Below are 11,324 nucleotides of genomic sequence, written 5' to 3'. Positions count from 1 at the left end.
CCGGGGGAAATCAGAGGGACCCCCCCGCCCCTTCACAGCCTCCCTCTGATCCCCTCCCATTCCAGCTACAGTTCCCCGCCCCCTTCTCTCCCCCAGCCCCCTCCCGGCTCCGTGCTTCCCCTGCTCGTGCCCCCACTCCCCAGCCCCCACTGCTCCCCGGGTCTCTGCTTCCCCAGCCCCCGCTCCCCAGCCCCCTCTGCTCCCCTGGGTCTCTGCCCCCGCTCCCCAGCCCCCACTGCTCCCCCTCCTGCTCCCCTGGGTCTCTGCTCCCGAGGCCCCGGGGAGCCTGAGCCCCGGCCAGCTGCGCCGGGAGGAGGGACGGAGCCGCCGCCCCAGTGACCCCCGGCCCGGGCCGCCCTTCCCCGGGCGGGGGCGGAGGCAGCGGGACTCGGGAACCTGCCGCTGCTGCTGGCGGAGCGAGTCCGCCCCGGCCGCAGCATGGGAGGGACCCGGCCCGGGTTCGCCTTCGCCCGCCAGCTCAGGAGGCATCCCGGAGTGAGTGACCGGCCGCCCGCTGCCCGGCCCGGCTCGGCCCCTGCCCCCCTGTCCTCCTCCTCTGCCCCCCTGCCCTGCCCCACTCCGTCCCCCTCCTTCCCCTGCCCCCTCTGCCCCCCTCCTTCCTCTGCCCCCCTCTGTCCTCCCCTGCCCCCTTCTTCCCCCTTCTCCTGCCCTGGGCTCTGCCCGCCTCCTCTGCCCCCAGTCCTCCTTCCCCTGCCCCCTCTGTCCTCCTCTGCCCCCCTGCCCTGCCCCAGCTCCTGCCCCCTCCCTGCCCTCTGCCCCCTACTTCCTCTGCCCTGGGCTCTGCCCCTCCTCTGCCCCCTTCCCTGCCCCTCTGTCCTCCTCTGCCCCTGCCCCTGCCCCTCCGCCCCCTTCCTCTGCCCCCTTCTGCCCCTACTTCCCCTGCCCTGGGCTCTGCCCCTCCTCTGCCCCCTTCCCTGCCCCCTCTGTCCCCTTTATCCCACCCCCAGTTTGCTTCTATCCTCCTTCCACCCTCCAGTCCGGTTCTTCTCCTTCCCCTTCCACTCCCGCCCCCTCCCCAGCCACCCCCATCATCGCGCCCCCGATCTGCCCCCAGTTTCCTGCCTTCCTTTACTTTCATTAAACTCCCCCTCCCGCCCCCGGCTTCCCTGCCTCCCCCCAGAGCCGCTGGGGGCCCCTGGGCCGCCTCCTCCCAGGGCTTGTCTGCTGCCCCCTCCCCACCCCGCTGTGCAATGTGGGGGTGGGGGGGCTGCTCTGTAAAAGAAATCAAGGCCCCGAACTTTGCAGATTCCACCCCGGCCGGAGCAGCGCTCGCTGCTCCCCCCCCCATTTCCTGTTCTGCATTTTGGCCCCTAATCCTGGGGGTCTTTGCACTTCACCCCTACACAGGGGAAAGGGGGGCTGCCCTCTCCCTCCCTGCAGCGGCTCCTTCTCCCTATGGCGTGTGCGGCACCGAGACACACCAGGGTCCCAGCTCCCCCCGTTTGATCCTCTGCCATCCCCCCAGCCCCCCAAATTCAGAACCTTTCATTAGCCGGGCAGGGGGGAGAAACCCACGTCCCGTCCTTTCATGTCAAATCCATCAGCTCCCCCCGGCCATAAAAAATTCATGATGAGGATTTTGTTTACAAATAGGAATAAACCCTGATGAATGTGAGATGCTGGGAACCTGCCTCAACCCCCCCCCCCCAACAGGCCAAGGAAGGGGGCTGGAACTGGGGGGGGGCTGGGTGTGGCTGCACCCCCTGGCTTGTTGGGGTTTCTGTCATACGCAGGGTTGACAGAACCCTGGCCACCCCCCGCCCCCCACTACACACATTGTCCCCAGGAAACGGGGGGGGGGGGTTGGCCCGGTGTTTTTCCATATGATGACTTTCCATGGACTAAGCTAAGAATCCGGCTCGCTCCACGAAGCCGCCAGGGGCTCGCCAAAAGCTTCCCCAGGGAGCTGGCTCGCCTCCCTGGGTCTGGCCCTTTGCCCGGGTGGCTCCAGGCGAGCGGCCGGCCCTGTGAGGACGGGGGTGGCGTGGGAAGGGTTAAGCCCAGCGGTGGTTTGGTTTTCGGGAGGCCTGGGCTACACATTCAAACAGTCACGTCCCCGCTCCGCTCTGGGCCAGCCGGGGAGGGGCAGGTACTGGGCAAAGACGTGATGCTGGGGAGGCTGGAAATAGGGAGGCAGTGGGGTCTAGGGGTTAGAGCAGGAGAGGCTGGGAGCCAGGACTCCTGGGTTCTATCCTTGGCTCTGGGAGGGGAGTGGGGTCTAGGGGTTAGAGCAGGAGAGGCTGGGAGCCAGGACTCCTGGGTTCTATCCCTGGCTCTGGGAGGGGAGTGGGGTCTAGGGGTTAGAGCAGGAGAGGCTGGGAGCCAGGACTCCTGGGTTCTATCCCTGGCTCTGGGAGGGGAGTGGGGTCCAGGGGTTAGAGCAGGAGAGGCTGGGAGCCAGGACTCCTGGGTTCTATACCTGGCTCTGGGAGGGGAGTGGGGTCTAGGGGTTAGAGCAGGAGAGGCTGGGAGTCAGGACTCCTGGGTTCTATGCCTGGCTCTGGGAGGGGAGTGGGGTCTAGTGGTTACAGCAGCGGCCAGCGTCAGGACTCCTGGGTTCTATTCCCAGCGGAGGGAGGGGCGTTTGCTTTTTGGAGCAGAGAGGAGCTGGAAGCCAGGACGCCTGGGTTCTGTTCCCTTCCTTCGGGTGGGAGCGTGGACTAGGGGTTAGAGTGAGAGGGAGCCCCACTAGGCCCTATGTCCAGCTCTGGGCGGTATTTGCCATGTGAGGTTGGTTTCCCCGTCCGTAAAGCTGAGCAGGGATTAGTTCCTGTAAATTGCAGGGGGAGCCTGCGCGTGGGCAGCCGAGCGGGGAACCTGCCTTGGCCCCGTTGAAGGCAGAGGCGCTTCCCGACGCGCCAGCCGTTCTCCTTGCCGGGCGGCCCCATCAGCACGTTCCCCTTGCCCCGGCTGGCTTCCCGCGGTGCCCAGCTGCCAGGCCTCACCGCCTGGGCTGTGATTAATGCCGACTCGACAGCAAAGGCAAACGGAGCAGACTGGCTGCGAACTCGGGGCGCTGCTGGGGGGACAGAAAGGGAGCGGGACAGGAGCTGCTTTGCTGCCTGCCGCGCACCCCCTAAAAGCAGCTGAGGGGGACGAGCACCCCCCAAGCCCCTGCCCAGGGATCACAGGCCCCTTAGTATTCAGTATTCTGCCCACCTGCCACCTAGATCCCAGGGGAGTTAGGAGCCTAAATAGCTTGGAGCCTGGCACCCACATGACACCCAGCGAGCGCCTCTCCCGGTGGCCCCCCCCCACCCCAACCTCCTTTAACACCAGCTGTGGCCTGAGTGACTGGGAAGGGCCAAAGGCTGCAGCTCTGACTCCACGGGGCTCTGACCCCGGCCGCCTGGTCAGGCAGCAGAGCAGGGAGTCCCCGAATCCTGCTTTGCATCTGCCTGTTGCCCCAGCTATAAACCGGGGTGACAGCCTCCTCCAGAGCAGGATCCCAGCAGCGTCCCTGCTGGGGAATCTCGCACGAGCCGCTCTTTTCCTTAAAGCCCCAGCACCCGGATTCATGGGAAGGCGGCCAGACCTCGGCTCGCATCTCTTGTTCGATAACACGAACGTTTCCAGCCCTCAGGGCAGGGCAGAGACGCTTAAAACAGAGGCCTGTGAAGGCTCAGAAAAACCAAACAAACTCAGAAAGCAACAGACCCTCCTGATTTCTGATGTTAAATCTCCTGCTTTTCAAGCCAATCTCATGATTTTGGGGGGCAGGTGTTTTTTGACCCTTTGCAGCCAGCCACGCTGCAATTCGTCCCGTCGCTGCCACTGACCCTAGCTCCAGCGCCCCCCACACCGCCAGCCTCTCAGTTCATTCCCCGGCATTAATAACCCAGAAGTGTCAGCAGCAGATGGCGAGACGAAGGCCTGTCCCCGCGTCTCCTCCACAATTCCCGGGACTGCGGAGTCCGGCGTTATTACCTGGCATGGCCAGGCAGCGGCGGCTGCCAGCTCTGACTGGCACACGGCGCCAAAGATCATTAGCGGTCAACGTCTCTGACCTCCAGGATCATAAGCGGCATCTGCTGGAAGTTTGATACGCCAGCAGACGCGGGGCGAGGGGGCGCCGGGCGTCGAAATTCAGCTGTCACGGTGGGGGAAAGGTGAGAGGAGATGATGGACGCACGGCGGCCCTGGGGCCGATATGCTGGCAGCGAGCAGCAGTGTTCAGATCCGTGCAGCCGGGCCCTGAGCTATAGAGGAACCAGCAGGGTCTAGGGGTTGGGCTGCTCCTCAGGACGCCTGGGTTCTATTCCCGGCTCTGTCGTTTCACCCGTTTTCTCACCCTTCCCTCGGCCGTTTAGATTGTCGGCTTTTCGGGGCAAGGATTGGCTGGGACTGTGGGCCCAGCTCCCTGCGCAACGGGGGACCCCGGGGTGTAATAAATACTGGCTAAGGTCTCGTGAGAAGGCCACTTGGCACTTCCAGAGCAGCCTTCGTGTCTGGCTCCCCAAACGGGTCCATTAATGAGCCCTGGGAGACGGGTCAGAATGAGGTTACCGATGGGGAAACCGAGGCACGCAGCCAAATGGCCGAACTGAGCGCCCAGCCCAGGAGTCCGGGGTCCCCACGCTCCATTGGCGTCAGAGGGGCCAGATCCCCCACTGGTGGAAATGGATGTAGAGCCGGTGGAGGCAGTAGGGCCGGATGCCCCGCTGGCGGGAATCAGCGTCACAGGCCCAGCCGAGCGGGCGGCTCCGTGGGGCGGGGAGGGAGCGAGGGAGGGAGCTGGAGGAAGTGACCCAACAGCGGCTGTAATGGGGGGAGGTGTCGGGGGCACTTTCATTACATGCAACCAGGAGCCAAACAAGTGAGTGGGACCCGGGTGCAGGCACCCAAACACAGGTGGTGTGTCCCCCCTGCTACCGGCTGGGGGGGCAGGACACAGTCACGCGGCGGGGGGGGGTGTCCCAGGCACCAACACATTGAGGGTGTCCGTCCCCCCCCTGCTACCGGCGCTGGGGGCAGGACACAGTCACGCGGCATCCTACAGCTGGCCAGCCCCATGTGTCCACCTAGCCCCACACCCCCAGTCCAGCCCCACACCCCCACCTAGCCCCACACCCCCAGTCCAGCCCCACACCCCCAGTCCATCCCAGCATGCCCCAGTCCAGCCCCACACCCCAGTCCAGCCCCACACCCCACCTAGCCCCACGCCCCAGTCCAGCCCCCCCCCAGTCCCCAGCCCACCCCCCCACCCCCCCCACACCCCCAGTCCATCCCAGCATGCCCCAGTCCAGCCCCACACCCCAGTCCAGCCCCACACCCCCAGTCCATCCCAGCATGCCCCAGTCCAGACCCACACCCCCAGTCCAAACCCCTGTCCAGCCCAGCATGCCCCAGTCCAGCCCCCCACCCCCACTTAGCCCCCACACCCCCAGGCCAGCCCCACACCCTGCATGCCCCCAGTCCAGCCCCACACCCCCAGTCCATCCCAGCAAGTCCATCCCAGCATGCTCCAGTCCAGCCCCAAGTCCATCCCAGCATGCTCCCACACCCCCACCCCCCCCCACACCCCCAGTCCATCCCAGCATGCTCAGTCCATCCCAGCATGCTCCAGTCCAGCCCCACATCCCCACTTAGCCCCACACCCCCAGTCCAGCCCCTCACCCCCAGTCCGGGGGAGGGGGGAGTGTTCAAAAGGGGCTGTGTGCTGCCTAAATCAGTCAGAGTCTATAGCGATCAGGGGCTGGTGCCCGAGTCACTTACCAGCCCGCGGCCATTCAGCTTCCTCTGGCCTTCGGGGCTGGGGCGACCCTGGGGCACTTGTGAAAATGTTCCTCGTTCCGGGCTGGCCAGCAAGGCAGCTGTGCTGGTCCCAACGTTGTTCCATGGGCTAATGAGTTGTTTTCGCCAGATAGAGTTGGGGGGGGCCTGGGGAGGGGTGGAGGGGGGTAGACAGATAGATGGGGGTGTGGACGGATGGCCAGCCAGGTAGACTAGAGAGAGAGAGGTGTGTCTATGGGGCTGGCTAGGCCAGCTGTGTCCGGGGCCTGGGGGTGGAAGGATCGGGCGGCAGAGGGGTACGGCTGGGGGTGGCTGGGTGGCGGGATGGGTGGGCCCCGATACAGCACTAACGTGTGCCCCAGCGCCGTCCCCACTCGCTCCCTGCCCCCCGCCTCTCCCAGCCCCACTAACGCAGACGAGGGAGGGGGGAGCGTGCGATTTCTCATTCCGAATCCAATTCCTCTCCAACACGAGCATATTTTTCTCCCCCCTTTGAATTCAGTCACTCAAGCTGACAGCTACACTGTGTACGGGAGCCCGGGTACAGGATTGCTGCGCCGGTAAATCTCCTGGCGTGTCAGGCTCCCTTTCACTCTCCCGGCGGCCTGATAAATATTCATTTCATTGGGGCATTTGTCATCTCTTCTCTCTCCCTCTCTCTGCAGCTCATTCCCCTCATCGGCTTCATCGGCCTCGGCCTGGGCAGCGCCGCTCTGTACCTGCTCCGCCTGGCCCTCCGTAGCCCCGATGTGAGGTATGGGGCTGGGGCGGGGGCTGGGGTCAAGGAGCAGCCGAGCTCGCTGGGGCAGGGAGTGGCTGGTTCGGTCTTTGTACAGCCCCTGGCACTGGAGGGATTTGGTCCGTGGCTCTTTGGCCCGACTGCTATACACTAATAAATAACCCCGAAGGGGAGGCCCTGGCGTCCAGGGGGTAGTTCCTGCTGGGTTCTAGTCCCAGCTCTGTCGCGTCCCCGCCCCATGCCTCAGTTTCCCCTCCTGTCCCTCGTCTCCTTTCACTTGTCAGGGAGTTTAGGTGCCTCGTCGGGGCAGGGCTCAGCTCCCAGCCCAGCGGGGTCCAGCTCTCAGCCAGGGGCCTCTTGGTGCGGCCGTAACACAAATCAGGAATGTGAGTCACCAATGGCAGAGGGAAGCCCGGGCCGTGCACCCCCGTTTGGGCCGACCTGCGGGGAGGGTCGTGCACCGGGAGCTCCCTGGGCCGTCTCTCGTCCCAAGCAGGGTCAGGTCCCAGGCACAGAGTGGGCTGGACACTCCGGTGTTAGGAGATGTGAGGCCTAGTCATCGCCCCCAGCCCGTTGGTCTCCTCTGGCCCCCAGAGCTCCCCACACTGCCTCAGTCAGGGCAGCCAGGAACCCCCCACACCCGAGGAACCAGGGTGGGCAGAGGAGTGGACCATATGCCGGCAGGAGCCGTCCCTGCAGGGTGAGAGAGAGAAGGGGAAGGGAGAGAGATGGATCAGGATGGATGGATGGATGGGGAGAGAATGAGAGCGAGAGAGATGGGTGTGTCTGGGGATGGATAGATAGATAGATTAGATTAGATGGGGTGCATGGAGTTAGGTAGAGGGGGTGTATGGGGATGGATAGATAGATGTCTCTAGTACGGATGGGTGGATGGAGGGATGGATAGATAGAGGGGTGTGTCTGAGACAGACGGAGGGATGGATGGGTGGGTGAGTGGATGGGATAGATAGAGGGGTGTGTGTGAGATGGATGGATGGATAGATGGATGGATGGGTAGATAGAGGGGTGTGTCTGAGATGGATGGATGGCTAGCTGGGTAGATAGAGGGGTGTGTCTGAGACGGATGGATGGATGGATGGAGGGGTGTGTCTGAGACAGGTGGATGGATGGGTGAATGGGTAGATAGAGGGGTGTGTCTGAGACAGATGGATGGATGGATAGCTGGGTAGATAGAGGGGTGTGTCTGAGACGGATGGATGGATAGATGGGTGGATGGATAGTTGGGTAGATAGAGGGGTGTGTCTGAGATGGATGGACGGATGGATGGGTGGATGGGTAGATGGATGGATAGTTGGGTAGATAGAGGGATGTGTCTGAGACGGATGGATGGATGGATGGGTAGATAGAGGGCTGGATGGATGGACGGGTAGATGGATGGATGGATGGACGGATAGACGGATGGATGGATAGCCGGGTAGATAGAGGGATGGATGGATGGATGGATGGATAGCCGGGTAGATAGAGGGGTGCCTCGGCTGGCTGGGTACCTATCAATATGTACACGGACAGATTCAGCGTTTCCCCCTCCCTGGCTCTGGGCCGGGCCTGGCCCCTCACCTCGGCCCGGCTCTGCCAGCGCCCTCTGAAAGTGTCTGACTCCATCACTGATTTAATTTGCTGCTGGCTGCCCAGGCCCCTTAGCTCAGCAATTAGCAGTTCCCAGGCCCAGTGCCTTTGATGGCGGGGGAGGGGGGCCCAGCAGCCCCAGTGACATTAGCCAGCTCCAGGGGCACCTGCCAAGGCCACCGCTGGCTCCGCCCCACCCGGGAGGGAGGGAGGGAAGGGTGTTATGGGGATGGAGAGGTGGATGGAGGGAAGGGTGTTATGGGGGTGGAGGGGTGGATGGATGGAGGGAAGGGTGTGTCTGGGGACGGAGGGAGGGATGGATGGAGGGAAGGTTGTGTATGGGGAGGGTTGTAGGGAGGGAAGGGTGTTATGGGGTGGAGGGGTGGAGGGATGGATGGAGGGAAGGGTGTATGGGGAACGGACGGAGAGGTGGAAGGAGGGAAGGGTGTTATGGGGATGGAGAGGTGGATGGATGGAGGGAAGGGTGTTATGGGGATGGAGGGGTGGAGGGGTGGAAGGAGGGAAGGGTGTGTCTGGGGACGGAGGGGTGGAGGGGTGGATGGAGGGAAGGGTGTGTATGGGGGACGGATGGAGGGAGGGAGGGAGGGAAGGGTGTTATGGGGGTGGAGGGGTGGAGGGGTGGATGGAGGGAAGGGTGTTATGGGGGTGGAGGGGTCGAGGGGTGGATGGAGGGAAGGGTGTTATGGGGGTGGAGGGGTGGAGGGGTGGATGGAGGGAAGGGTGTGTATGGGGACAGATGGAGGGACGGATGGAGGGAGGGACGGGCGTGGCTGTGGGCAGGGGCCGGGCTAGGCAGACCGTGGCCGGCCAGAGGGGTGGGACAGTCAGTACAGTGGTTGGAGCAGCAGCGTAGCCGTGGTGGCCAGCGAGCCCCTGGTCTGTGTATCCAGCCGCTGACCCAGTTTCCTTGGCCCAGGCGGGGGAGCGAGGGAGTGAAGCTGCAGAGCCCGAGGGCAGCCCGAGTCCCTTCCTCCATCGCCGCAGGAGCTGGCAGCAAATCACGCGGCTGGGGAGCCGGCTGGGCAAGGCCGGGGAGCAGTGGCAGCCCCCCCCCAAACACACAGGGCTGGGCGAGGGTGAAGGCCAGACCTGCCAGGGGCAGCCTGCCCTGCCCTGCCCTGCGTGACCCCCCCACGGGCTCGCCAGCTGCCGTGGAGGATGGGGGGGATTTCACCCCCAGATAGAACTGAGCTCAAACTCCCCAGCTGGGGGAGGCGCGGCGCCGGTGCAGAGCCCGGCTGTATGGTGAGGGAGACAAGCCTGGCCTTTGTGCTCGGTGACTCAGTTTCCTCCAGCGGCCTAGGGCCTGTCGATTGGGGGCTCTCTGGGGCAGGGCCCAGCTCTGACCATGGGGCTCTGTGCAGCGCCCGGCGCAAGCGTCCGGCTGCTGCCATAATGCACCTAGTAACGCCAATGGTCTCTCCCGCCTGCTGGCTGAGCGCTGCCCCCCCCCATGCGAGGCCAAGGGGGGGTCAGCTGCCTGTCAGGCTCCTGTCCCCAGGCAGATGCTCGGGCTCCTGGCAGCTGCCTCCCGGAGATTCATTTCCCTGCCAGTTAAATGGAAGGTTGCAGGTTATTTCCCCAGGGCGCGTCACAGGTAAACAGCCATTAGGCCCCGTTAAACTCAACCAGCAGCTGCCCGCTCCACCTTGCTCCCCCCCAGCACCACATCCTGGGTCCTGGCGTCCCCCACGGCTCTCGCAAACACCCCCACTGGGCCACTGGCCTCAGCCAGCTCTGGGCCAGTTGCGCCCAGCTCTGGGCCGGAGCCTTGGCTAGTGTGAACGGCCGTAGCTCCACTGATGGCCGGGAACGTCCTCCGCTCCTGCCGTCAAACCCTCCTTGGGAGTTCACGGCTGGCACGCTCAGTGCAGACATGATCGTGCTCGCGTGCGGCCTGGGCTGCTGCCCCCTCACACGCTGCCTGTGCCGGGGCAATGGGACCCAAGGGTTAGCGCTGGCGAGTCTCTGCAGCAGTCCCCACCGCGGGAGTGACACAGGCGGTGGCCATTTGGGAAAGGACATGGAGGACCCCCCCCCCGCCGCCCCGTGTCAGCGTCTCGCCAGCACAAATAAATGCACCGCGGCACCATGGTGACCAGCCCACAAGTTGCACCAGGTGTTTTTAAACATTGGGCCGTAGGCAAAGGGCTCCGGTACCGAGCGCCAGCGGGGGCGGCCTCCATAGGGGACACTGGGCAGTGGGGCGGGGGCAGGGGAGCTATCCACACCTCTGTGCAGCCCCGGCCCCACTGGCCCAGCTCTGCCTGGCGCCGCCCCCACCAACCCCGTCTCTTGGTTCCTTGCAGCTGGGACAAGAAGAACAACCCAGAGCCGTGGAATAAACTGAGTCCAAATGACCAATACAAGGTGAGTGTGGGCAGGGGCTTGTGGGGCGGGGTCTGTGAGCTGGGCTGGCTCAGGGCAGTGGGGCTTGGAATACGGGGCCTTTCCCCTCTGGGGGGCACCAGCTCCCAGCCAGGCTTGGGGGGCAGGGAGGGGGGGCATGGGGCCTTTCCCCTCTAGGGGGCGCCAGCGCCCAGATGGGCTGGGGGGCAGGGAGCGGGGCATGGGGGCCTTTCCCCCATTGATCACTCTGACGCCAGGTTGGTCATGCACATGAGGTGGGTGCAGTTTGAGGGTCCCTGTGACCTGTTTGGGGGAACAGTGGAGGGGGCTCAGCCCAGGCCCCATGATCCAGCCATGGGCCGTGGGGAACACGGAGTCCCCAGGCTGGAGGCTGGGGGGGCGAGGGGGGGCACTAAGGGGTCAGCACCTCAATTCCTCACTCCCGGCTTCCTCCCCCCTCTGCAGTTCCTGGCGGTTTCCACTGACTACAAGAAGTTGAAGAAGGATCGGCCCGACTTCTGAGGCCACCATGGCGGGTCCGGGTGCCCCCCGCCGGGCCTGGCTGCCCCCCCTGTCCCCTGCTTGCCGCTCAGGGCCCGGCTGGCTCCATCGCGCTGCCTGAGGCGATGCTGCCGGGCCCTGGCCGCGCCCTGACGCCCCGGCGATGGGCACCACCCCTAGCACTGCAATAAAACCCCAACGCACCACACAACGCGGGAGCCGACTTTCCTACCCGAGTAGCCCCCGGGGGCAGCGTCTTCCAGCCGCCTCGGGAATTCCCTGACCCCCCCCGACCCCCATGTGCTGCGTTTCCTGTCTCCCACGCTGTGCTGAGGGGGGTGTGCGTCCCATTTCCCATGGTCCAGGCCAGACC

The 11,324-nt window shown here is 64.7% G+C and overlaps 1 protein-coding gene across 2 annotated transcripts; it reads left to right on the top strand.

Annotated features, from left to right (window-relative positions):
* The first annotated feature begins 374 nt into the window (after window positions 1–374).
* Window positions 375–11,238, top strand: NDUFA4L2 (NDUFA4 mitochondrial complex associated like 2). 2 transcript variants are annotated; one of them, XR_005591242.1, is made up of 5 exons: window positions 375–495; window positions 6,420–6,508; window positions 10,411–10,471; window positions 10,916–11,026; window positions 11,088–11,238. XR_005591242.1 is itself a non-coding variant. In XM_039514746.1 (4 exons), the coding sequence occupies exons 1-4, from the start codon at window positions 439–441 to the stop codon at window positions 10,970–10,972; spliced, it is 264 nt and encodes an 87-aa protein (XP_039370680.1). In that variant the 5' UTR covers window positions 375–438; the 3' UTR covers window positions 10,973–11,229. The 2 variants fall into 2 exon arrangements, 1 of the variants encoding a protein (XP_039370680.1); XM_039514746.1 differs by having other exon boundaries at window positions 10,916–11,229.
* Window positions 11,239–11,324: the final 86 nt, after the last annotated feature.

The sequence above is a fragment of the Mauremys reevesii genome, linkage group 25, assembly GCF_016161935.1.
Source record: "Mauremys reevesii isolate NIE-2019 linkage group 25, ASM1616193v1, whole genome shotgun sequence".
Classification (NCBI taxonomy): domain Eukaryota; kingdom Metazoa; phylum Chordata; order Testudines; family Geoemydidae; genus Mauremys; species Mauremys reevesii.
The sequence above is the reverse complement of the archived record's forward strand: the minus strand, read 5'-3'. Positions and strand labels throughout refer to the sequence as shown.

Bases quoted from the DNA above. Each gene is read 5' to 3' on its own strand.
- NDUFA4L2 (XM_039514746.1), top strand. From the start codon at position 439: ATGGGAGGGACCCGGCCCGGGTTCGCCTTCGCCCGCCAGCTCAGGAGG. The intron at 496-6,419 runs GTGAGTGACCGG...CTCTCTCTGCAG, and splicing joins AGCTCAGGAGGCATCCCGGA to CTCATTCCCCTCATCGGCTT. The intron at 6,509-10,410 runs GTATGGGGCTGG...GGTTCCTTGCAG, and splicing joins CTCCGTAGCCCCGATGTGAG to CTGGGACAAGAAGAACAACC.